The sequence below is a fragment of the Ipomoea nil genome, unplaced genomic scaffold (assembly GCF_001879475.1).
Source record: "Ipomoea nil cultivar Tokyo-kokei standard unplaced genomic scaffold, Asagao_1.1 scaffold0302, whole genome shotgun sequence".
NCBI lineage: Eukaryota > Viridiplantae > Streptophyta > Magnoliopsida > Solanales > Convolvulaceae > Ipomoea > Ipomoea nil.
This window is the reverse complement of record NW_017616730.1, coordinates 192795-218605: the sequence shown is the minus strand read 5'-3', so window position 1 is coordinate 218605 and position 25811 is coordinate 192795. Positions and strand designations below refer to the sequence as shown.

Sequence of the window (25811 nt, the reverse complement as noted above, 5' to 3'; positions counted from 1 at the left end):
CCCCCCATCTAACATCCACTCATTAGTTTACTCAACTCTAATTAACCTTTGTGCTTTTACCACTAGGCTGTTTTTTTTTTTTCTTTTCATTAGCATTTGTTCTTTTCCCTATCGAGTTTTTTGCAAAGTAAAATTCAATAGTACAATACAATCAATAACAAGTTAAAAAGTATTGAGCAACTTGCGATTACCTCACTTGAACAGGGGTTTCAGAGGAGCTAGTTTAGTGTAATTAAGTTGAATGGGTAGGCTAGTATAGAGTATAGGAGCACTAGCTAGGAAGCATACTATTATTTTCAAAGTCAGCTCCTCAAAATGCGGGAGTCAGTACTCCCCTATTATTATATAATCAAAATGCATTACTTTAATAGGTTATTGTGAATTAAAAGTGTTATTGCATTCAATGAATGGACATTTGACTCAGAATTCACCCTACATTTTGTTCCCCCCATCAACATCTATGGTGTAAGGTTAAGTAGTTGTAGAAACTAAAATAAATTTTTTTAATACAGACAAGCACGCAAATCTATGGTGAGAGGTATGCGGAAAGTGGGAAGCACATGCACATGCACATGTTTGTGCCATGCACTGCACTTGTACTACCCAAATTTAAACGAAAATTTTCATCTCAAAATTTTTACTCCGTATATTATATTATACTGGAGTGAAGCCTATAATTGGTTAGTGTACACAAGCCAAGCCAAGCCAAGTTCTCATAAGTATTGTCCAAGGCTTTCTCCGCTCATTGATTCCAACTCCTTAAGAATCTCTTGTGCAAGGGATTTCACGGGCACCTCTACATCCTCCAGCAACTCACCAAGGAATGGAATTGTTTCTGCCAAAAACTGTAAATATTCTTCTTTCAATTTCTCCACCAAATACTTGACGATTCTCAACCCCAATATGCGGCTACGAATTCTTTCGCTTCGAGTTTGCATCAACACCTGAAATTACAAAATTAACATTTCGCTCATAACACCACCCATCTAAAACCTATCAACTCTCCTATGCAATGCATTGCATTGCTTATCTGGGACCGGACGGAGGGAGTAAGAGACCAACTACTAACCTCATGGTTCAATGGCTTCCACAGGAGGTCAGACCCAGCAGTGACAGCCATTTGACCAACACATGCAACCAACAAGTCATCAACTTCCTTCACAGATGGCACACTTGGATGCTGCTCTAACAAACTTGGTGGATCTATGTCTAGCTGCGACACAATAGGCTGCAATAGGACCTGAACAAACACATGGTGCGTAAATTAACCAAAACGCAATTTGCTCTCTTGCCAAGATAATTACAAACCTAAAACACCAGGCTGCAACTATATGCTTTAAGGTAAAACACAACTGTTTCGAAAGAATACCCAAAAATAATAATAATAATAATAATAATAATCCCCAACATTCACTAAAACCCCCCTTCAACACAATATCCAAACATTGAGCATGCAGTAAATGGGGATCTAGTAACTTGCCTGAAAATTGGAAGAGTCAAGAAATTTCTGGTTTCCAGTGTCATAAAGAAAACATTTTTGCAGCGAAGACAAAATCAGTGCTCTTAAATGCCACATTTCAACAGATAAACCACATCCTGCATCCTTCTTGTTCACTTCTAGAAGTTTGGCCTTTTTCTTTTTTGGGGCAAGAACAATTTTTCCATCTTCAGCATCAGTGAGGTGTCTTACACAGTCGTCAAGCAAATACTTGAAGTATGGGACAAACAATGACCTAGCAACATGTTTGAAAACAAGATTCCATCAAAATTTATTCAAACATTTAAATAGATGACCTACCAATCAGTTGAGAGCACATGGCTAACTCATCGACCTAGGTCATGTGATTCAAGTGTTTCAGATAAGTAATAATTCCAAGAGAAGTTTCAAATTTCCTTTTTGTTAGAAGAGAGGCAGCCATGCACTAGGGGATGGTGCTGATTGCGTGTGTGTGTTCAATGGTAGCCACATCAGTACATCACTGTCTCTAATTCTTTATCCTTTAAACCAAAAAATTCTAGCAATGCAGGGAGAATATACCAAACAAAAACAACCAAGGGACTCACCGATGACTTTCAGCCAACATGTTTACCAAGCCATAGAAAGAAATAGTGCGATCATTTGGCCTCCTTATTTCATTATCATCCACATTTGAGCCTGACCATTCAATACTCTTCATGAAAAGAGGCCTGAACATCGTTTCTGTCAACTTCATAGTGAGAACCACCATTGTATTAATTACATTTTTCTCAACAAGCTCAATATTTTTAACAGAAGTCTTGCGCTGACGACGAAGATCAAGAGCTTGCAAACACAAGTCAAAAATCCTTGCATGATAGCCACCAATAGATGGTCTGTCCATTGTAGTGACCAGGTCCCCAAGCATTTTGAAAGTAATAGATATACTACAATCCCCATAACTAATAGCATCAGAGTAGATCTTCAACAAAGGTGGAAGGGAAAGTCGAACCTGATAAAAACATCGAGTAAATATAAAAAGATATTCAAGATATCAAGCCAATGTCAAATCAAATGTTTTGCAGACACTTACAGGGACTTTACTCGCTATGAGCCTGCGTATATCATCAGCTTTTATCTTCAACTTCTCTTCTGTTGTGGATGTATATTGCGGACATAATACAAGAAGTTCAAGAATATCCCCCAGGTATGGACTCAAGAAACCACCTAGCTTACCTACAACTGCTTCTAAGGAAACAAGAATAGACATAAATAGAGAGCCACTTAATTCTGATAATGCAATAGACCTGCTATCAGTTTCATCAGAAATTGATGTTAGAGAATTAGAGAAATCACGAGACTTCCGTATCAGGTTTCCCATTATACATGGAAGCTCAGGTAGTGCCTTTGGGCCCAACACATTGACCAAGGCACCAGTTGTACGAAGGCAACCTGAAGAGACAGCAGAATTGTCTGCACAAATACTTTTACAAACAGATGCAAGGCACAAGTGGAAGACTGAATTATCTGAAGGGAATCTGATAGCTAAAACCTCAATTGTTGTAATTGCTGCGAGTTTCAATTGAGTGCTTGAGTCACTTGCAGGATCATCAATAAACTTCAGTATTACTAAACACATCGTGTTAAAGACTTCCAAAGAATCCTCATCAAGGTGAATCCATGAATTTCTTGAGGTTGAAGTTAGTTCTTTTTTCCCACGCTTTGCATCTATGACACCAGTGGCCTTCACGGTGTCACACAAAATCCCAAGAGCCTGCAATGCAATGAAATGTTTACATGCACATTTAGAAATTAAATACAAACATTAAGAAGATGAATTGCTGAGACAAGTAAAAAGCAACTAATAAAATATCAAATGCTATTATATTCCCATTGAAAAAGCTCAATACTGTCATATTAATTAATTAATAGTCATATGAACACAAGTCATTGAACTTGCATCAGAGAAAATAAAAAAATAATTTTTTTAAATGATGGAATAGAATCTATAATAACAACAAAAAAAAAAAAAAAAAAAAAAAAACAAACAAACAATTAAAAATCTATGCTCCTACAGTCCTACTGCATAGTAAAGAGAGTTTATTAAAAATGAAGGAATATCTGAACTCTTTTACCTTCTTTTTGACATTAATATCTGCATGTCCAAGTAATTGTATAACAATTTTGAAGTATATTGATGGTCTGAGGCACTTTGCAATTGCCTTTAAGACAGAGCGTATGCGCTCCTTCAGTTCCTTCCTGATTAGAGGAGCACTCATCTGCTTTCCATTGGATTCCACCAGTTGCAGATGAGAGACCATTTTTTCCAAAATTACACCAATTGATGGCTGCAAACAAGAAACATAAGAATTGTCATTCAAGAATAAAGCACAAAATACTTTCAAAACACAGTAAAAAAATTTAAGAAGAAAAATTCAAAACAATATCACTAAAGAATTCTAGCAATGCACATATAATAATGCAATAAATTGAATTAACAATAGATGCAAACCTGAATGCTTTCTGAGCCATCTCCAGAATCAAGCATAAAGGCAATTTCAGGATCTTGCAGCTTATTTGAAACAAAATGCTCTGCAACTACCAAGACCATAAACAATTCTTCACTTTCACAATCTATTCCTATTTTCTGAAGCAGAATGGCAATGGAGGGAAGCCATACTGTGCATGGATATTGCTCAGACAACAACACAGCAAATGCATACTCCCATTCCATACTAATTGTAGAGGTTATATAACCCAAAGAAGGACTGGCACCACTAGTGCAAGACGAACTCTTTCTTGAGATGACGGAACGGAAGAGGAGGAAGAAAAGTGATCCCAAACTAGTATTCTCGCCTAAGTTCCTGTGTAAGAAGATTGTTAGCAGAAGCTAATGGCAGAGAATCAAAATTCAAAACAAAATGAGATCATACTTCAAAAGGTGCGTAATAATTGAAAGCCTCCGATGTTCAGACACTTTGGGCAGAAAATTCACAAATATCTGGAAAGGTAAGAGGTTAATGTATCAGTATCTAAACTATTGAAAGTTTATTGGGGGGATATTCCAAGTACCACAATACCTGTAGCAATGCATCCATACTGTCAGTTTTAGACAACCAACATGGCACAATAGCAGAAATGAGGTCTTCAAAGACGCGTTGAGAATAGCTGTCCCACTGAAAGAAGAAAAACCATCAACTTTGTAAAACTTCTCCACTATTTAATAAATACAATAGTAACATATAGAACATAATATTTTGAATAAAGGTTACCATAACGTAATTGAATCAACATTTCAAATGTTATGTTAGGGTAGTACAAGTCATGAACTGTGAGTGTGTAGCATGGGGAAAAAAAACTGTAGAAAATCACTTTGAAAAAGAAAAGGACAAAAGAAAACGAAGCTCAAAACTTGGTTCAAAGATAAACCTGTGTAACTGCAGTTTCCCCCACGATAATCAGAATATCTAAAATGTTGTCCAAAACTCTGTCGGGCATGACCTTTGCAATAGTAGATAACAATGACAAAACATGATTGCGGGTCAAAGCATCACTTGCAAGACGGGCACATTTGATTAGCAATTCCAAATCAAATTCTACACCATCGCCATCCTGTCAAAGTCAATATTAGCCACTGATAAGGAAACCCAAGAAAGAAAAGAAAGCATTTGCAGCAATATCTAGAAAACCATCTCGAAGCACAACAGGAAAGGAAGGGAACCGGCAGAACCTTGGATGTGATTGAAGTAGCAATATCTTCTAACAGTAGGAGTGCTGTTTGTTGAATGTGAATTACAGCACTAGAAGTAGTCTGAGAACAAGATGTTAGCAAAATTGTATCCGAGTCTGCTGCCAAACGAATCCAATCATTGTCCATAAAGACCTTATGAAGAAGCTTGAACAACGGACCCACAAGAGATATTCTACACAAGGAATATTGGTTACAGTGAGCATACATTACAAATTGCAGCTCAGATATAACAGAATATAGAAATAAATAAAGTCAAACCAATGCCAACCTGTTCTTCATATTTTTCTTCAACAGTAAAACATCTAGTAGAGAGCTAGTAAAAGCACATGGGTCCTCTAATTTAAGATTCAAATCATAACAAGCATCGAAATCGTGATGGATTGCTTCCTTTCTTTTTCTCTTTGCATATGCAGAGCAAATACTGTTAATGTTCTGATTTGATATCAAATCAAGCATGCGAGAAACAATGGAACAACTAATCTGAAAGAATCAACAAATCAGTAGTGAGATTTAGCCAAAGAGAAATCAATGTTTAAGAAACCTACATTACAGATGAAATAATTACTCCAAGCTTATTCCCGGAAAGAAGAAAAGAATCCTCAGATTGATTAAAATTTTGCTTCATAAGATTATAACTAGGGAAGTCAAAATTCTGGTTAGAAAATGGAAACTCCTAAGAAGTTATTACAGCTAGGATGAAAACTCAACAATATTTAGATAAAGGATCAAAAGATAGGCAATTGATAGCATAACTATACTCCAAAAAAAAATAGATACGTTATGGCAAAGGGAAGTACATCCAGATGAATCTAGATGGATGTTTATAGGAGGAGAGGATGGAGAGAGAGAGAGAGAGAGAGAACAAACATTAATCCGCAGCAAAGCCCCTTTACTAGCATTTTGTATTTCACTATTGGCACTCCGGAACAGACACACAAGGTCTCGAAAGAGAAGCTCCTGCAAAAACAACAAACTGAATCACACAACTTTCCAAAGAACAAATATCTAAAAACTATTTTGTAAATTGGCAATTCATAACTCCTGAATGAATGGAGTATCAGAATAGATGTTATGAACCTAAATGAAAAAATAAGTCAAAATTGCAATGGAAATTGGTAAATAAATAAAAATAATTTTTTTAAAATAAATTGCAATACAAAGAATTGCGGCAGTCTGGAGAATACTGGCAATCCCATAAACAATTTCTCGATTCCAACATCCAACAATACATAGACACAATAGCACTTAAGGACAAGGGTAATCAGGAACAATTATTCAGATTCTAGACAGAACCTGAGTTGTGGTTTCTAAAATTCCATAGTGTGAATTGGTAAGATTCCTCAGAACAGTTATACAGGGCTCTACAATAGCAGGGTCTTCAGAGGGCACAGCGCTGAACTGCAAGCATGGCAATGACAACAGGTTATATGAAGTGGAAGTTCAAAAAATATTTGAGACTAGCAAACACATAAGATAGGGAAAATGTATACAGAGACAAAGGCAACAAACCTGCAAAGCCTTCAATATCAGGTCTTTAAAGTCATGCCCAGTAACAGAAGTAGAAGGGGTAGTACAAATCTGAAAGATTATTATTATTTAAAAAAAAAAAAAAAATGACTCAAATTTTATTGTAAGGTTTAAAAGGAAATTTGTATCAACCATAAAAGATTGGTTTATATTTGAACTTACATCCAACAGAAGGCAAAGAATGTTAACTTCAACCTTTGACAATTTAGGGTATGACTTGTCATACCCAAAATGATATTGGTGGCGCCTTTTCAGAAGATCGCAAAGAAATGACTCAACACCAGCAATACACATTACCCTACTTCCCAAGCCTTTAAGCAATAACAGAATTCTTAGCTGCGACAATAAATTCAATAACATTCAAATCAATTTCCGAGTACCATATAAAGATTCCATACCCAGTTTAATACAGTACTTTCGCATATCAAACAACCAAATCATAGAGACTAACCTTCGCATAGGCAGAAAGTCCTAGAGCAGATCGTAAAATGAAAGCTAAAATATCATCTTTTGTGGTCTGTTCAAATCTGAAAAATTATGTAAACAAACCTTGTAATTAGAAATAATTCAATTTCTTCAAACTATATTTGAAGTAATGATGCCAACACCATTCAGATTTCAGAGTGTAAGCACAAAACTCATAAATGGTAAAGTAACCTCTTTCCAATGTCCTGTTTCACTAAAAGGCTCTGGCTGGAGGAGCTTAGCAGGGATGTAAAGAAGGATGGGAGAACATTCTTGTCTGAGACTATCAGCTTCTTCTGCTGAACCATTAAGACCAACAATTCTCCAAGGAAATTAACCCAGACAGCATGAAGGCCTGTCAGCTTTTGGGGTTAGAAGAATTCTACATGTTGGAAAGCAAATAAAATGAACAATCACTAGAAGAAAGTGCAAGACCATTTCTAGATCGGGAGAAATTAACACGTGACCACATAGTGAGAAGCTCTTCAATACAACTCATGGCTGCCATCCGCACATCCTAGCCATAGAAGATGAAAAGTATTAGAATAGACTAGTCCGGATTTATTGTTCTGAAGATTAATTTAAAACATCAAAATGCTTAAATTTTTGGAAACTGCCCCCATTCCTTCAAAAACTCCATACTGAATACTGATATAACTGAAAAAAGGGAATAAATATATGAAATTAAACCTGATTATCACTTGATAATGGAACAAGAAGTGAAGGAAATTCGGCACATAGTTGAAACGTAAGGCTCTCCTCCATTTGCATACAAAGATATGAAAAACAATAAAGACACTTAATTTGAACAGCAGATGAATATCCTGACAAAAGGACAACTACATATGTTAGTGTTCTTTCGAAAACAACCATCTGTTCTTATTTTTTGTTACACCCAAAAAGAGCCAGATCGTTATCAAGAAACTATGAGCTTTATGAGAAACAGGATAACGATTAAGGATTAGAGAAAGCTGAGATTAAGACCTTCTTCTGTAAAGAGTTTTGAAAGATAGTGAGATGGAGGGATCTTGCACTTTGTAACAATGTAATCACAGTGTTTCTTGAAATTATATTTTGATTGGGACATGAAAAAGACAAGTAGATCCTGAAGAGAGGATACCCACTTCCCACTCTTGTCCTGCAAACAGAACATAAGATCACATAGAGTAGGTCATAATAAAAACAAACAAATACCTAACAAGGAAAGAGGAAAGGCAAATTTCACAAACCAATGATACATCTTCCGGTGCTTTCACAATAAAAGCCTCAAGTAACCTCCAAAACAAACAGATAAGCATTTCAGCATTCAATTCTTTTATCTTAGTTCCATTCATGCATTCCAAGAACCCTTTGTGGTCTCCATCCAACATGCCCAAGTTAAACTGTAGATTACATAAGATTGGGAACCAGCAGATTTAGTCAAACAGTTAAGAGAAGTAGAATAAAACCCTAAATATGATTGATAACAGTGTCAAAAAAGAACTTTGTTTTACCCGGCTTGCAGATAAAACGTCCCCTGAAGACATCACTAGTTCCCACTGAGTTTTAAGTATTGGAAAGAAGGTGTTGAACAATGTTAAAAATTGATCCCCTGAAATAAATAAAATGAAAAGAAGCTGAAAAAAATACAACTTTGGAATATAAATATAAAATCAGGCCATACGAAACTAAAGATATAAGATACAATCCATACCAAGAAAGAAGAAAAAAACACTAAAACAAAGAGAACGAACATGGACTTGCAGATAACGCTTGAGTTCATAAGTTAGCTAAAAATTAGAAAGGAAGAATGACTCTGTTTTTCTTAACAATCTAAATATCATTGAAGTGTGTCCCTTATCTAGGTCAAGGACCAAACTAGCCAGAGTCTGTTCTAAACAGAGTAATACATGTATAAATACAGGCATCTTAACTAAAGCACAAGCCACAAGGCACCACAATATGCATACTGCTAAAAGAGAATACTAGTTACCAAGTCTTTCTGATAAAAGGATTTTTAGGAAACAAAAACAAATGAATATTCAGAATCCATCCCCGTAAAATATACAAGACAAACATTAATGAAACTTCCATTTCATGTGTAAACAAGGACTAACATAACCATATGAAACGCACTATTATTTTTAGACAGGCAAACTATGAAACCATTGGATTTGTCCACCATCAAAGATAAAAATGAAATCCAGACAGTAAAAAATTAATTGAGTGCAAGTACCTATTTCTGGCAACACAAGTAGTTCTGATAAAACCAAAAAGAACAACGTCTTTGACAGCTCTGATGCATTGCAGCATTCAACCAGCCAAGGCAGATAATCTCCAATATGCATAAGGAATGTTCTTGCCAAAATGCGGATATTTTCTGCATTTACTGAGGATATGCATCCAACATCCCATTTCTACATTTATTTTAGGTAAAAAATCATTATCTAAAGGCAAAACAGAAAAGAGACTTTCTTGAATACACACACACACACACACACAAACACATTTGAAAGATAAGTGTTTGAACAAAACATCACCTTATTCTGCTCTGACAAAGAGACAAGATTGGTATACAAAGGCCACTTTATTTCCTTGGCTATTCTCAAGGCCGTCTTATTTAATTCATGTGTCTGCATTAGAGGAAAAAATAAAATATAAAAACCAAACTACAAGATCAACGATCTTTCAATGTTGACTAGTTAGTAGTAAAACATGATTTTAGAATAAACCTTTGGAACAATTAAGATCAAGGGGAAAAGTAGTGTTGCAAACTTTTTGGCAAATGAGCCAATTTCCTGGCAACTTTTCACAGCATGTTGAAGGCAAGACACAGCAACATCAACTGCTAGAGAAGATTTGTGCTCTGCACCTATATGTCAATATGAACATTAACAAATAGCATATATCTGTGAAAATGTTTGCAATGAGAACACAATGGATCACACATTCAGGCAAAATCAAACTCACTAGATGTTAAAAGCCCAATGCATCTCCAAAGCACATTCTGAACTGCATCAAGAAGAAATGAAGGATTTACTATTTCAGACAGTGCCTCTACATTTAAAACTGCCTTAACAACACTTAGGTCATCATCGTAAAGCCTCCGTGATATTGCATCTTGAATAGTATCAAACCTCTGGATGACAGGAGAAAAAACATTTTATCAACAGATATTGTCACATACTATGAATCTCAACTCAAAATGCAAATAGACTACAAATAAGACAGAACCAGAGGTGTGAACTCATGAAGAAGTGAAGAATATGTGGGAACTGTAATTAAACAAACTCCAACTTTGCACCCAAAATGAGGGAGAGGAAAAGAACACATTACCGGAGAACCAACAGCCTTGTCATTTAGCAAACTGGGCACATCCAGACCCAAAATGGTGGAATGCCGAATCTCTGCCTGTTGACCAAATGTAAAATTAAAAGTAGATCCAATCCAATAATAGGTGATTTGTATCCCAGGAGGTATAGGTTCCTGTATTTTGATATAAATACTGATATTCTATTTATATATATTATATAAGAGGGAAAGAAGTTTTAGAATGCCCAGCCAAAACATGTATGTCAGTATGTGCAACCATATGATGCTAGACACTTCAATTCTGCCAGAATTATCTTTCCTGGTCACTTTATTGGTAAACAGGCAGTCTATGCTAAGAAATGGAACTTGTGTGACATCCTCAGTGCAAAAATCATTAACAGATTAACCCAGTCTATCACTATCATTGTTGATCCGTCAATTAGTTTATTCTTCACCCTTTATTTCAATATAACCAAGTTGTACCAGCCCAATGCATCATTAGGAAGAAACAAGAGATGACATTGGTCATACTTACCATTCATTCTAAGTGGTTCCAAGAAATACGAATATATATTTTAAGAGAGAAATATTATTACCTTTGGATGTTCCAAGGAAAACCAAACTTTTGAATCAATTAATGTATGTGAAAACTCCATATTCTCATCTAGCATCTGGCTTAGTGTTTCATGACAGGACGCCTCTTTCTTGGTCTGCAATTTGGCATTAATTTAAAGGAGGAATCTCAGGAATAGAAAACAACAAAGACAACAGAGAGATGTGGGATAGAAAGGGGCACAATCAAAACCAATTAAACCTGTAGGAATCTGTGAACTGCTTTTCGCAACTCAGATGGATACTTCTTATATAATGATACCATCATCTGCCTGGCAAGGTTTCCTGTCATCATTTTTATAAGAAAACAGCAAGATTACACAGCAGTTAGAGGAAGAGTAGAATTGAAATATCTGATCTTAAATAATAATTAATACACTTGTAAACTTGTTTGAATTTGTAGAACGTAGCCAATTCATGTTGGAAGGATAATTAACAAATACTCCATATATGTTGATGCAAATTAGAAAATTTTACAATTAAGAATTCCAATCTCAGAAAAGTGCAAACCTGTGTTGGAGGCAGTTAAATCACTGTTTTTAAATGTCCTCAAATGCGTATTTAGCAGCTTTGAAACTATGCGATCAAGTAAGCTTTTCACAGGAACAGTCTCAATTATGGCTAATAAAGTCTGATGGAATGCATCATCAGAAGAACTGGAAGATAATATGGGTTAGTTAGACCAAAGCAAACAGAAACACATTACAGTAGTGTAAAATCATTAATTGGCTAAATTTCAACCTGTACTCAAGAAGGGAGTCCAAGAGCACGCCCAAGAATTTGTCAATGTTGAACTCTTCTGTCAGCCCATTGAGAAATTCCGATATATCCCTTCAAATCAAAACCAGACGCAATATGGATGAGTTAGATATGAAGGAAATCAACAGAAAGAGAACTATGAATTTGGTAGGTTCTATAAGTACAAGTCTAGTAAATACTACCTGATCTCATTTAGAATACCCATGCTCTTCTTTGGAATTATTTCAACAGACTGCAACTGAAACAGGAAAGTTCAAACAAAAGTAAGATGACTTAAATTTCAAGTTTCAGTCAATACAACAGATTTAAGATCTATAGCAAAAGAGATAAGCCAGCTCTAGAGCACAGAATAAGATATAGAAGAGCCTAGGACTTTTAGAAGGCAATATCGCATCACAAGTAACATCCATGCAACAAATATTCTAATAATACCTGGACAAGGTTAACTAAGGCCATAAAAGACATGCGAAACGACCGTAAGTCAGTTGAATCCTTTGCATCATTGCAAGCCACATCTACTAGGGAGCGAATCAAGCTTCTGACAGCATTAGGAGACAGGGCTACCTTATAAGCTAGCAAGCTGACAATCATCAAGGCACCAGCCTAAGCAATAATCAGGTCAGAAAGTAATTAGACGTGATGTTGAATCCACAAGAATGTTAAATACATAAAGACAATAGGTTCACCTTAAACAAAAGAAAATTTCCTGTAGAAACATGGAAATACACCCATCAACATTGCAACCAGGCATGTGCAAACAACATATCCAACCCATACAAGATACAAATTAAACTATCCAGCATTTATCAACATCTATAACTCCTTAGAAACAAGAGGGAATAGGGGAAAACAAAAAACAAAAAACAAAAAACAAAAAAACAAAACAAAAACAAAAACAAACAAAAAATACACAACAGATACTTAGCACAGGTCAAGAACAAGGGACATAGAGGCTAATTGTTTTAGTGGTTTAAACTTGATAACAAACCTTTTGATCACGTCCTCCTTTACCATGAGGTTGAAGTCCAGAAGCAACATATGGTAGAACTCTCTTTACCACATCATTGTCTACAGTCATTAGAGAGCCCAACACCTCAACAACCACTGCTGTACAAAAGCCAATTACAGGTCTAGATGGCTTAATCTTCTTTGCTCTTGTTGCCTAATAATGCAAATCTTTCAGATTCATGACAAATAGCAAACTGACAAGCTGACAAGTGATCAGATAATGAGCATCACTAGTACTTACGTAGTCGCACAAAACATCTAAAATCCCCAAGTCACGGACACATTGTTGCACGATAGCCTTCCTGGAAGGTGGTGCACAAGTGATCTTAACATCATCAAGAAATTTCCATTTAGTGTTTCTGCAACAAGGGTAATAGACAAAGTTTATTGTCATGCATGCAAAAGCATAATCAGAACTGCCAAATAACATGTGTTAGAATATAATGTAAATTTGCTTTACCCTGTGTCTATTAATTTCACAATGTCAACAAATGCATGGGTATCATGGTAAGGCAGCGCACATAAAATTAACTCCTCCTTATTATAGACATGAATCCTGTAATTTCACAATTAAAGTAAATTAGGTCACAAAAAGGAACTAGCCAATAAATACAATCAAATATGAATCTTATGAATAATTTTTTGTAAACAACAAAAACTGAAGAATTACTTGTATCTTCGAATCAAATATTCTAGTGTCAACATGGCCGAACGCAATTCAAGATATCCAGACAATAACCACAAATATGAATTGATGGATGCGTTGATTCTGTTGTTTTCCTCAATGCCCATCAACTCTCTATCCAAATCTCTACTCTTGTGACTAAATAAGTCATTTTTGTAATTCCCAAACCTTTCGTCAGTGTTTATTAGGGAATCCAGACCTGAATTGTAAATAACAAATGTCATCAAATGCATAATTTAGGGGACGGGGACAAAACCACCAAAAGAATGGCAATAGACAAAGGTTTACAATAAAGCTTTTTTCTTTTCTTTCAACTCATTATTTAATAGACAAATGTTTACAATAAAGCTTTTTTTCTTTCAACTCATTATTTAAAGATTTCTTCTTTAGACTTTCAGTAACTTATCTTAAAGGATTAAGCAAATTAGTAAAACAAAAAAAAAAACAAAAAAAAAAAAAAAAAAAAAAAGACAATATATGTACCCATGAACAATAATTGTAAAAGTACAACGAGCATGGAGGAATTGCACTGCTAAAATTGAGGCAATCCCCGAAAAGCTGCGTCCCTAATGCAACTTTCTGCTATTGGAGTATGAAATTCTAGTTATTAAGCAAAACTTAGTTTTTAACTACAACTTGAATTGGAGTTGTGTATTTTCTTCTTATTCATTGCAAAAGTGAGATAAACCTGAGAGAGCGAGGCTATGAATGGTGTTTATGTCGTAGTCAGCAGCTTTTTCTGGGCTGAATAGGACTGAGGGCCGTGTAAAGGGTTGTTTCTGCGGCGCTGAATCCGATAACACTTTAGACTTGATTGCCTGAAGCTGTGAAACGATTGAGGTCGCCATTGTTTCTCTGGTTTCAAAACGACAGAAGAACACAGTTTCCTCCTTTGATTGTTTCTTGGCTAGACGCAGTGGAGTTTTGTTTATCAAAAGGACCTTTCCTGCCCTGTGGATGCAAAAACCCTGTTTCACCGACGGGTTTAGGGTTTTAGGTTTGAGCGGTGTGCCATTGAGGTGGTCAAAAACAATTTCATTTAGAACCCTACTGTGTACTTAGGGCTTGCGTAAAAATATTTAAGAATGAATTTTTAATTTCATGAAAAAAAAAAAAAAAAAAAAAAAAAAAAAAAAAACTTGAAAATATTGATTTCATGTGAAAAATTAATTATTGAAAAATATTAAGGAAAATGTCACTTTTTTCCCCTGAGTTATATACCTATAGCATTTTTTCTCCCTAAATTATTGAAGTGGCTGTTTTTCCCGCTGAAATGTTAAATGGACATATTTACCCTTAAATTGAATATTTAATTTATTTTTTTCTCCAACAAATTATGACCATAATTTGGTTCAAACTAAACAAACACTATAGCAACCAAACCGAAATATTCCAATTACAATTTAGAATCGAAATTCGATATTTAGAGTTTATTAAAATCGTGAACCGGAACGGACGGTTCATGTTCCGAACTGAAAAAAAAAAAAAATACATTTATTGTTGAATTTAGACTATTTTAAAATAAAAAATAAAATTTTAAAATAAAGACGGTTCAAAATCGCGAATCAGATCCGGAACCGCTGGTTCACGGTTCAAGATTCAATTTTTTTGATACATAATTTTAATAAATTGACATTTAAATATTGAGTTCTAGATCTGAATTATAACCGTAAACTATTAATTCGATTGCTTTAGTATCCGGTTCAATTCAAACCGAACCGTGGTCATCCCTACGTATACGCAATAATTTGTTGGAGTAATAAAATAAATAAAATGTTTACTTTAAGGGTATAAATGTCAATTTAATATATTAAGGGAAAAAACACCACTTTTAGAATAATTAAGGGGACTAATGTGCTTACCTAAATAATTGAGGGGAAAAAAATGCTATAAGTATATAACTCAGGGATAAAAAGTGTGATTTTCCCTTAATTTTATTATTTAATTATATTTTAAATTGTAACAATTAACAAATAAGGAATATAATTAATATATCTAACTAATTATAATACGTGAATTGTGCAATTAAATTAATATTCAACATGAAAATTAAAATAAATAAAATAAATACTTATTATAATTTTTAAATATCAAAATTAATTAATATAAGTAACAATAATTAATTCCAATATAATCAAAATGAATATTTTCAACTTGTTGTAATAAAAGTGGTAGTAAATATGAATATTGATATATATAATTATAATCGATAATAAAAATTAGAGTAAACACCCAAAATGGTCCCTTGACTATAGCTAAATTCACAAATTGGTCCTCGACTTTTAATTTCAACCAATTAAGTCTTTAACTTTACAATTTTAACACAATTTGGTCCTTTTGTCTATTTGACCGTTTGTTGACTGCGTTTTTTTAGGATATATATATAATTTCATGGTCCATCATCGGTTTTTTAAGATTCCGGTTGCATTTCTAGACCGCACTGTTACATTTGAATCCACTGTCGACGCTGTACCCCATAATGCTGGAGAGATTATAGCTTTTGATAGATAGATCGCCGAAGTCCCTGGAGTGGCTCTTCGAGAAAGCCGTGACTCCAAGCAATGTAGGCAAGCTGAACCGGCCGAGATCCCCAAGCAGCAAGCGGAGAAGCACTTCCCCCCTCCAAAACGGCGTTGTCACCTCCAAGAGCGTTCTCTAAGCTGAACCGGCTCGTGATCCCCAAGCAGCAAGCGGAGAAGCACTTCCCCATCCGAAACAACGATGTCACCTCCAAGAGCGTTCTCTTTAGCTTTGCACGTGAAACTACATATATATCCTCAAAGATCGCGGTCAACAAACGGTCAAATAGATGGAGGACCAAATTGTGTCAAAATTGCAAAGTTAAGGACTTAATTGGTTGAAATTGAAAGTCGATGACCAATTTGTGAATTTAGCTATAGTCGAGGGACCATTTCGGATATTTACTCTAAAAATTATGTCCTAACAATTTTCATATTAAAATAAATTATGTATTCTTAATGAGATATTGATGAGTCAGTAAAACTTAACTTATTTTTATTAAAAATGACATGACTATAATAAACTTATTGATGTTGTCTAAGAATAATTAAAGAGTTATGCACTGAAATTACAATGTACAAATTCATAAGTTATCATGGTGTACATGATTGATACCTCAATTGTCATTATTATGCGAATTATTCATCTTTGAAGTTTTAAACTCTCGTTAATATTTTAAAATATTAACTTTTTCCTATCAATTTTATTAGATCAACCAAAGCTTATTTAATAAATTGTAAAATTTAATTAAAGTAATATATATTTTGAATAATAAATTAAAATTTATACTACAACAAATAAGCTTTGGGTTAAACACATAGAAGACAGTGTATCATTGTAATAATTATAGCTTGATAGCTTGAAAGTATGGGACAAACTTCCTTTGTTGTTACGATCAAAGCATACACTACTTTTTTTTTTCGAGTGAGGAATATCTATTATATGCTCCCTTTAGGGTTTGATATACGTAGTAAATCGGGTGTTGCGCATTTTCCTCATCTCGGACTATAATCGACCCAATGGCTTTCTAAGAGGTAGCCATGTATAATAATAGGTTTTCACATTTTCTTGGTTTTGATAATAACAGAGGCAACAAGTGACATTTCTTCAATTCCTCGACGGCAGCTTGACAGTCATATGGTCACTGAAACCCTTATCGCTTATTCATAGCCTCAAAGAATGGTAGGGCGCGGTCGGCGGACTTGGAGAGGAACCAGCTGAGTGTTGCCAGGCGGGCAGTTAGTCAGTCTTATTTGATATTCATGGGTGGTTGCATATCCAATATAGCCCTCACATTTTTCGGATTGGGCTCAATACCCCGCTTGGTTATCATGTACCCTAAAAACTCCCACCCACCCCGAACTGCGAAGGCACATTTTTGTTTTGGGTCTAGGCATAGGTTGCACCTTCTCGTGATGCTGAAGCAATCAGGCATATCCTTTCGCGTGGTCTCCTTCTTATTTGCTTTTAATCACCATGTCATAGCCAGTCATAAACCTGCCTATCAAGCTTTTTAATAGCTTGGGCACCATGCATATAGGTGACCAGTGTTTCAGACCAAAGGGCATCACTCTATAGTAATATACCACGTCTGGTGTAATGAAAGCAATATTTTATTCGTCTGACTCATGCATGTAAATATGGTGGTAGCATTGAAAGACATCTATGAAGCTCAACAAGGCGCAGCTAGCTGTTTCGTCGACCAGTTGGTCAATTCAGGGCAAAAAAAAAAAAAGGTATTTAGGGCAAGCCGTATTCAAATCAGTGTAGTCCACGCACATTTGTCATGTCGCACGGCAAGGGTACAAACACCGCGTTGGCCATCCAACCAGAGTATTTTACTTTTCGAATATGACCGATTGCTAGTAATGTCTTTACTTCTTTCCTGACAAAGCCCCTCCGGTCGTTTGACAATTAGCGCTTTTTCTAAGCGATCGGTTTGAGCTTAGGTTCAATCAACATGCGATGGGTGATGATCGACCGATCTACCCAGGGCATATCTTCGGGTCATCATGTGAAGACTTCCTTATACTCCATCAACACTTGGATGATCGACTGCTAATCGCGTTTATCAACCCGATCCCAATTTTCACCAGTCTCTCAAGGCGGTCAAGATTAAATGCGACCTCCTCTAGCTCTACCGCCGGCCTAGGCGTTCGAGGGCCCACTATTCCGATTAGTGAGCGATAGTATTTACTCACACATCTCTTTTTCCCATTATGCGACATGCTTGCAAATAACAATTCACTGCCATATTATGTTCACACTGCACTACGCTGACGTGCAGAATGTCATACACAAGTGCGAAACGGAGACCTATGCGCCTAGATCCTCAAGGTCTGGTGGGTCGAGGATCGCATTATGCGCACAACTCAGACTGACCACTACGAACTCCATCTCAAGTTTCCTTACATGGGGCCACTACCAGTCACTGGTGAATCCTGCTAGGGAGTTATTGACCAGGCACAGTTGCTCCATGGGTAATCCTAGTTTATTGTAAGTCTCAAAGTACAACACATTCACAATACTCCCTGTGTCAACTATGACCCGTTTGACCATGGTTCCTTGTATGTCAATGGCAACAACCAAGGCGTCGCGATGAGGAGTCAGGCCCCTGGGCAGATCATTATTGATAAAAACAATCAGTTCTCAACAGGCTTTCTTGCGATCGGATTCTTGAGCTACAACCACCCCTACGTACAACTGCTTAGCCCAAGCATTTCGACCGCCCGTCGTGTTTCCTCATTCCGAACTGCATACAATCATATTGGTGACTGACTTGTGCTTCCAATTCCGACTTTCAATATGACCATACATGGTTCATTGACTATTGATTTTGTTCCAAATTTGGTCATTCAGTTAAATATTCATTTAATAAATATTAAATTTAAAAATAATAATGTAAAAATTAGTGTGTTGTTGAGATGAACAAATTGAGTTCATAAATTTAATACATTAAGTTCATCATCTAAAAACATAATAAGTGTGAATGAAAGTTATACCCCTGATTTATGTCCATTTTTTCCGTTAAGTTTTTTTTTTCTGTACATTATGCTATAAAGGTTGTACATTAAAATATTTTAGACAAACATACCTCTACTGTTATAACTTCCGTTATCTTTTTCCACTATTGTTACCATGCACATGCATCCACCATATATTTTCTTATCTTCTTCATTAATAATAATATATACACATTAAATATTTGAGTTATATGTTAATTATTACATAAATATAAATATCATTTATAAAAATGATTTACATTATTATTATTACTTAGAATAATTTAAATATCTAAAATCTAAATAAATTTAAAAATTTTTAATATAATGTATTAATATTTGACACCTGTTTTTTACGCATTGCGTATAAAAAATACTAGTTGTGAAGAACTAAAAATGAGACATTATTACCCTTAAATTTAATATTTAATAAAATGATATTTAACTAGAGGACCACAGAAAAAAAAATCAATAGTTTGAGACTAATTTATAGCCAAATTGAAATGAAAAGATAATAAAAATTGATAAAGGACAATAATAACAAATTAAAATTTGCAATATCTAACAATTAAAAATCCTGATTGGTTGGATCATATGACGTGTTATTTCTGTTTTCATCATAGCCGTCCAAAGTCAAAATCAGAAAAGGAGCAATCGGCCAGAGTTTTGACGTGGCTTAAGCTCGCCGCCTATCGTCAGCTGTTGGTCGTTAACCCAACTGATAACTTCTCCACCGCGCCGGAATGTCTGCAACGTCAGCTGTCGTACCTGTTCCGGCTCCCGCCGCTGCCTCGCTAAACCGCCTTGTTAATCTCCACCAAACTCCCGTTCCGTTATTCACTCATTGCTCACGAAAGTCAGCTGCAATCTCGTCTTCATTTATCAGCAGATACAGCAACCATGGCTTCCTCTGCCGGAAGGTCTCTCACCCCTCGCCCTCAGGCCTCAGAATTAAACCCCTCTTATCCCCTGTCATGGAATGGCAAGATTGCACGTAATTCCTCCCTTTGTTATCTACCTTGGAGTATATTTATTTTTCCATGAGATTATAAATCTGTGTTCACTGAGTCTGATTTTTGAAGGCTAATTGATCTGATAATTGCAGGGTGAAGATGGACGTAGATGTGCCCACTTCAATTGCTTATAAATGCTATGCTGATCGTGAAGCCATTCCTCAGTGGATGCCTTTTATTTCATCTGTTAAGGTGCGCGCTAGAATATCATGTATTCATTCGATTTTTTAGCTGCTTTAGTGATATCAAGATGCCACTGGACTAAATGCTTGGTATTAGTTATAACAAAGTTTGATTATACAACTTCTTGACTCTTGAGACTTCGTTTTTCTGTTTGTAAGAATTCCTTCTATCTATCTTAAAGCTTGGATTTTTATAGATCTTATTGATCAAATTAAATTGACGTGCAGTACTTCTCAGATATAGTTCATACATTCATTCTATATATATATTAGTTAGAACACCAACATCACCCATCGTCCTTTGGAATTTTCCACTAAGGGAACTTGATTTAGATTCTACTGTCAGATTTTGGAGGACAAGCCTGACCTATCTCGATGGTCTCTCAAGTATAAAGCATTTGGACAGGATATTGAATTCTCATGGCTTGCCCGTAATATGCAAGTAAGGCTGCCTTCAATTGGCTCCTTCTTGTTCTCCCATAAACTTTTTTATTATCTATATATATGCACGTTGTTATGCTGCCATTCATGTTTATTCTGCTGGTGTTTTAATTTTCTGTTCTTGAGCAGCCTATTCCAAACCAGAAGATTCACTGGAGATCTCTCGAAGGTCTTCCTAATAGGTACTGAATGTTATGTGGTCAACTTTTCTGATGTTAAATATTTTCTCTTTTAAGCGTTTGGTGCTTTTAGAGCTGGTGTTTTTATAATCTTTATTTGATAGACTTTTGCTTTTTACAAAACAAAAATGAGGGAAGTTAAGAAGATTGTATCAGTCCATTGCCTCTGCAAGTTAACTTTACAGTTTACACACTTTCTTAGTATGGAATAATGATTTTTCTGGACTATTTATTCTCCAGCTCAAGTAGAGACAAAGAGATAGGAAGTGATCCATAATTTAATTACTACACATGCTTCTTTGATTAACAAATGTGATTAGATAGTTCATGCTTTTGCTATGAACTGTCTCTACTTTCAGTTGATACCATATTCTTTTGTATATGACAGAGGGGCTGTTCGATTTTACCCTAAAGGTGCTTCATCATGTACTATTGAAGTAAGTCGTTTTTTAAAACAAAAGATTATGTAATCGCTTCAGCTTATGATTAAATGAATGAGTTCCTTTATTTTCAAAAAAACAAAAGATTATGTTTTTAACATTTTAGAGTTTCATTGGCTTATTTTTTCTCTAAAAGAAAAATTATGACTGCCGATTTTCTCTTCATTGGAAACATATATTCGAGTAGTGGTCATTTAAGGGGAATATATGTTTGCAAGGAACAAATATGTAAAGAAAGGTTTTTTAGACAGTGAGGGATGATCTTGTGTCCTAAATTAGTGCAAATTTTGGTCATTTAATTTCATCAATGTGTGCCAGCCGACTACAAATCAGACGAGTTATATTTTGATTATGTTTTTTGTTATTTCAGCTAACAGTTTCATATGAAGTTCCTCCATTGCTGACTCCAGTGGCATCAGTAAGGATTCCAAACTTTTATTTAACATGAACTATGTTCCATTTGAAAGAGGGTGGAGATGTAAGGTTTTTGTATTTGTTTGTCCAGGCATTGCAACCTTTCCTTGAAAGCTTACTGGTCCGCGGGTTGGAACGATTTGCTAAATTTGCCAAAGGTCACGCAGCTGCACAGCAATAAGATTTGTTGGCTGGAACATTAAATATGTACATTTAATTATGTCACATTATGTGTAAAAAATAGGTACGAGAACAGCTCAACCAACACAATAGATACCTAAAAGGACCAGAATGTATGTTAATTGTATGTATCTTATTATGTACTGTACATCAAGACTCAAGAGAAATGGGTATCTAAGCTACGCAGCTGCCTACCCCCTTCCCCCATAGCCAAAAATACTACAGGAATTGAATTATTACACATAACCAATTCAGATGTATACACTCCTCCAAGTCCAAGTAGAAGCACCTAACAAAATTGCTACATGCAAACAGTTTTGCCCTCCCCAATGGCGAAATAATAAGGGCAATATTTAAAATTTGTCTACACTCAGCTGCTGCCATTCCCATTTAGCAAGCTTCGTAGGCTGCCTATGGCTTCCGCAGATAAGTTACAGCACCTTAATCTTCGGTTGCGGGTTGGTGATGGCTCGGGATGATCAAAGGACGTAAAACAGACAATTATCACTGTTAGATTATCAAATGTGTTTAAGCGGAGGGCCTCCATGACAAGGTCCTTTGCACACTGTTCAGGGTCATCATGCCTTCTCAGCCCTCGGCGCACCAGACTAACTGCTTGTTGACTTGACATAACATCCCAGATCCCATCACAACCAATTATGAGGAATTCGTCATCCTCAGTCAGAAGAATTTGTCTCAATTCAGGCTCTGCAATTAGAGGAGATGGAGATCCACGAGGCAGTTTCATGTCCCAGTCCCCTAATGCCCGCGTCACTGATAGAACACCGTTGAGATAACCATCATCAATAAATGCACCCAACTCTTCAACCCGCCTTCTCTCTAATGCATAATTCGGTCTGTGGTCTTGAGACATATCAAATGCCTCTCCTTTCCGGCAAAGAACTGCTCTACAATCTCCCGCATTGGCTACCATTAAAAGCCTGGAAAGGATCAAATATTCAGGCACAGGGAACAAAACATATATAATTTGCCAACCACAACATGTCTAGTTCAGTTCTACTACCAAATTTTATGACCAGACTACTTCCTAAAGTGATTTTCAAAAAATCAAAATTAAGTTGAAAGCAAAAATCCTTTACATGAAAATGAAATTAAACCAAGATAAGGAAAGAATTATGTTGTCCACAATTCATTTTAGATGCTTGCAAAAGGCATTGCACCTTACCTTCCTAATACAACAGCTGCCAGTGCAGTTGTTCCTGAAGAACTGCTAACGTTACACTCATCAGCCAGAGCAAGATCTGCAAGCAGGAATCCTTTGCGCAGACTATTCTCAACCTCTCCTAAGAAAGCATCATTAACTTCAGGAGTCTGGGGGAAGTTAGCATCTTTGAAAAAAAATCTAATGGCATTTTTCCGGACGTAAGCAGCTGCTTCAGGTCCTCCATGACCATCAAATATCTGCAATGATAAGCCCACCGTATTAAATCACACTACTAAATGATCAAGAATGGGGGATTACAGTGATAGCTAGGGAAGAAATAACAATTACCCCATAGAAGGCGCTAGGTTTTGGAAATGTGGAAAGTGAGCCCAGATGTGTAGATAAATCATCTATCATTATATGCTCATCTTCCATGTATCTGCGTGGCCCAATATCAGCAAAACTACCAGACCGGATGCTGGGTACAAATTGCAAAACAGCAGAGCCCTGGGGTTTAGCATCCTAACAAATTAAAGACATGAGCTTGTGTCAATTTTGCAGTAATTCAGAGGTGCCATGGTAAGATCAGGAGGGCATAATGATAATGATAAGAAAAGGAAAGAAAAAAGCTCTAAGCTCGTGATACTTTTGTTATAGCTGGTGCCTTTTTCTCCTTCCTTCTTGGTTAAACTAGGATGATATTTTTTTTTCACCCTTGTGTGTAGTATAAACCAAGGTAAAAGCAGCTTTAAGCAAATTGTTGCAAGTATTTAAGGGTCGGTACACAGTAGATTTCAAGATCCAAGCAGGTTGTAGAGAATGGGATGCAAATAAACAAATATTTCAGAGTTCCTACTTTAACCAGCATAGTTTAGTTTATTTCTCCAGCAAATAAAAATAACTAGGAAAATTCAGCAAATAAAACAGAAAAAGGGGAAAGAGAAATTAAGCTGAAATACAGAAATGAAGATAATTAAACCAGGAAGAAAAAAGACATACCAGGCCAGAAGAGGGGACATCCAAGGGAGGGAGGCTCTTTTGGACTATAATCTCGGCTTCAGCTCCCATCTTCTTCTTCTTCTTGTTTGATTTATTTATTTGTTTGTCTGAGTTGAGTTTTTTTGTTCCTTGAAATAAATAAAGAATTGAATAAACTGCAGCTGCTGCTTTATTACTTTTCTCTTGGCTCCGATGAAGGCAACCGAACTTTTCCTTGACGGAAACGGAATCTTCAGAAAGGAGGAAGACGACGATTTCTGGAACTTTCTTTGTTTTCAAAAGCGAACCAAACTGAATAATAGTGGTTGGGCTGGAGTTGGAGTTGCATATATAGGCCGACGTATCTGGTGGTGGTGGGTTCACACGCTAAGCTACTCCGTTGAAAATATGGACACGCAATCTCTCCCCTCCCCGTGTACAGTACGGTCGAGTTGGATTTAGTCCATCCAGACAATTAAAAATAAATATATCCCCTATATATCAAAATTCTACTCGCATATCGCATTTGATTATTGTAATTGTTACGTAATGAATGAATAACGATGCAGGCTATTTCATTCGCCATCACATAAATGTTAATTGAAAGAAGCTTCCAATTCCAAGAGATGTTGGTCCAATTCTGCACTCTGCTTTGGCCTTTGACCCTGTCTTCGCTTTGACTTTAATTCCCCCCCCCCCCTCCCCTCCCTAGGGTGGTTGACTTTTGCTAACTATATGTGATAAAATATTGATCACCTAAATCATGGCAATATTTATAAATTCTTCCATGAAAACAAATAAAATTCTGGAAGCAGGAAAGAATCACTCGGTCTTTCCGTCTCAGTTTTATGTAGAATAGGCATAGAGATTAGTGTCTATAAGGCGATTTAAATTTTCAATGATAAAATTTGCACTTGTTTATATAAGTGAAATGGACAAATTTTGTCTTATCTATATTCATGTCTCTGCATTTAGTTCTCCATCCTATGAAGATGCATTACAAGTATGATAATATCTTACACAACAAAAGTTAAGGGTACACCAATATAGACAACATAATATGCATGATTGTGCAACAAAGTGATTTGAACACAATATAATAATATGATAGCAAGCTTTGCACCTCAATGATATGAAAACTTTTAGATTCATTAATGGACGAAGTTTACAGTGCATGTATAAGCAACCATACGAGGGTGAATTGAATGGATTCATTAACAGCACCTTTTAATCCTCAATGGATACAAGCTCTGGAGTTATTTTCATTCATACTGCACCGATTGTAAATTACTGCAGGCCGTTGAGTTCAACGATTATTTCTAACGCGTCAAGCATATGGTACACTCGGCCCCTATAATGGGAGGGGTTGGGATCTATCTATGACCACCATATAAAATATCACAAAGTGATGAATCCACTAGGCTTTTAATATGTGGAGCTAAAGGCGGGCTGGGATGATCCAGCTTCTGCCTGCGACAATTGAAGTAACCTAGGCTAGCTAGCTTTATCGTGGATGCAGCAAAGCTTGCTTTCCAGAGCTAGATCACCCTATCCGACAGGAATCTAACTGTGTATGTAGGGGGGAAAACAAGGTAGAAAGGAAATGTAATTTAATTATTAGGGTACTTTGGTTAAATTATAAAATCTAAAATTGATTAAGAAGATGTACAATGATAGAAATATGTGGACTTGAATAAATGTTGTAATTCAGATCTGGTACCATTCATTCGAAAGCTATAGGAT

At 35.9% G+C, this 25811-nt stretch overlaps 3 protein-coding genes and 1 long non-coding RNA gene across 5 annotated transcripts; 2 read left to right on the top strand and 2 right to left on the bottom strand.

The window, feature by feature from the left end:
• Positions 1 to 347: 347 nt before the first annotated feature.
• On the bottom strand, positions 348 to 14593 carry LOC109159735 (uncharacterized protein At3g06530). Of its 2 annotated transcripts, none has more exons than XM_019307848.1 (39): positions 14243 to 14593; positions 13540 to 13753; positions 13330 to 13425; positions 13111 to 13228; positions 12850 to 13023; positions 12294 to 12464; positions 12044 to 12099; positions 11844 to 11933; positions 11613 to 11758; positions 11305 to 11387; positions 11087 to 11200; positions 10515 to 10589; positions 10149 to 10317; positions 9911 to 10050; positions 9719 to 9811; positions 9415 to 9595; positions 8693 to 8790; positions 8429 to 8581; positions 8184 to 8337; positions 7890 to 8023; positions 7635 to 7716; positions 7392 to 7554; positions 7186 to 7261; positions 6897 to 7070; positions 6714 to 6785; positions 6501 to 6611; positions 6075 to 6164; positions 5476 to 5687; positions 5187 to 5379; positions 4886 to 5068; positions 4537 to 4632; positions 4390 to 4457; positions 3969 to 4320; positions 3592 to 3804; positions 2550 to 3230; positions 2065 to 2468; positions 1481 to 1733; positions 1070 to 1240; positions 348 to 944 (listed from the first exon to the last, which is right to left on the bottom strand). In XM_019307848.1, exons 1-39 carry the CDS (start codon positions 14400 to 14402, stop codon positions 714 to 716), a joined length of 6444 nt encoding a protein of 2147 aa, XP_019163393.1. In that variant the 5' UTR covers positions 14403 to 14593; the 3' UTR covers positions 348 to 713. The 2 variants fall into 2 exon arrangements, with proteins under 2 accessions (XP_019163393.1, XP_019163401.1); XM_019307856.1 differs by having other exon boundaries at positions 373 to 944; positions 6501 to 6605; positions 6717 to 6785.
• On the top strand, positions 13241 to 24575 carry LOC109159767. The gene is made up of 3 exons (XR_002050648.1): positions 13241 to 13251; positions 16202 to 16204; positions 24326 to 24575. It is a non-coding gene; the product is annotated as an uncharacterized LOC109159767 (long non-coding RNA).
• On the top strand, positions 19716 to 22079 carry LOC109159755. The gene is made up of 7 exons (XM_019307875.1): positions 19716 to 20070; positions 20182 to 20281; positions 20618 to 20713; positions 20842 to 20894; positions 21280 to 21328; positions 21702 to 21749; positions 21837 to 22079. Exons 1-7 carry the CDS (start codon positions 19820 to 19822, stop codon positions 21924 to 21926), a joined length of 687 nt encoding a protein of 228 aa, XP_019163420.1. The 5' UTR covers positions 19716 to 19819; the 3' UTR covers positions 21927 to 22079.
• LOC109159746 (probable protein phosphatase 2C 49) lies at positions 22040 to 24317 on the bottom strand. Its single transcript, XM_019307864.1, has 4 exons — positions 24090 to 24317; positions 23439 to 23612; positions 23112 to 23347; positions 22040 to 22866 (listed from the first exon to the last, which is right to left on the bottom strand). Exons 1-4 carry the CDS (start codon positions 24156 to 24158, stop codon positions 22296 to 22298), a joined length of 1050 nt encoding a protein of 349 aa, XP_019163409.1. The 5' UTR covers positions 24159 to 24317; the 3' UTR covers positions 22040 to 22295.
• Positions 24576 to 25811: the final 1236 nt, after the last annotated feature.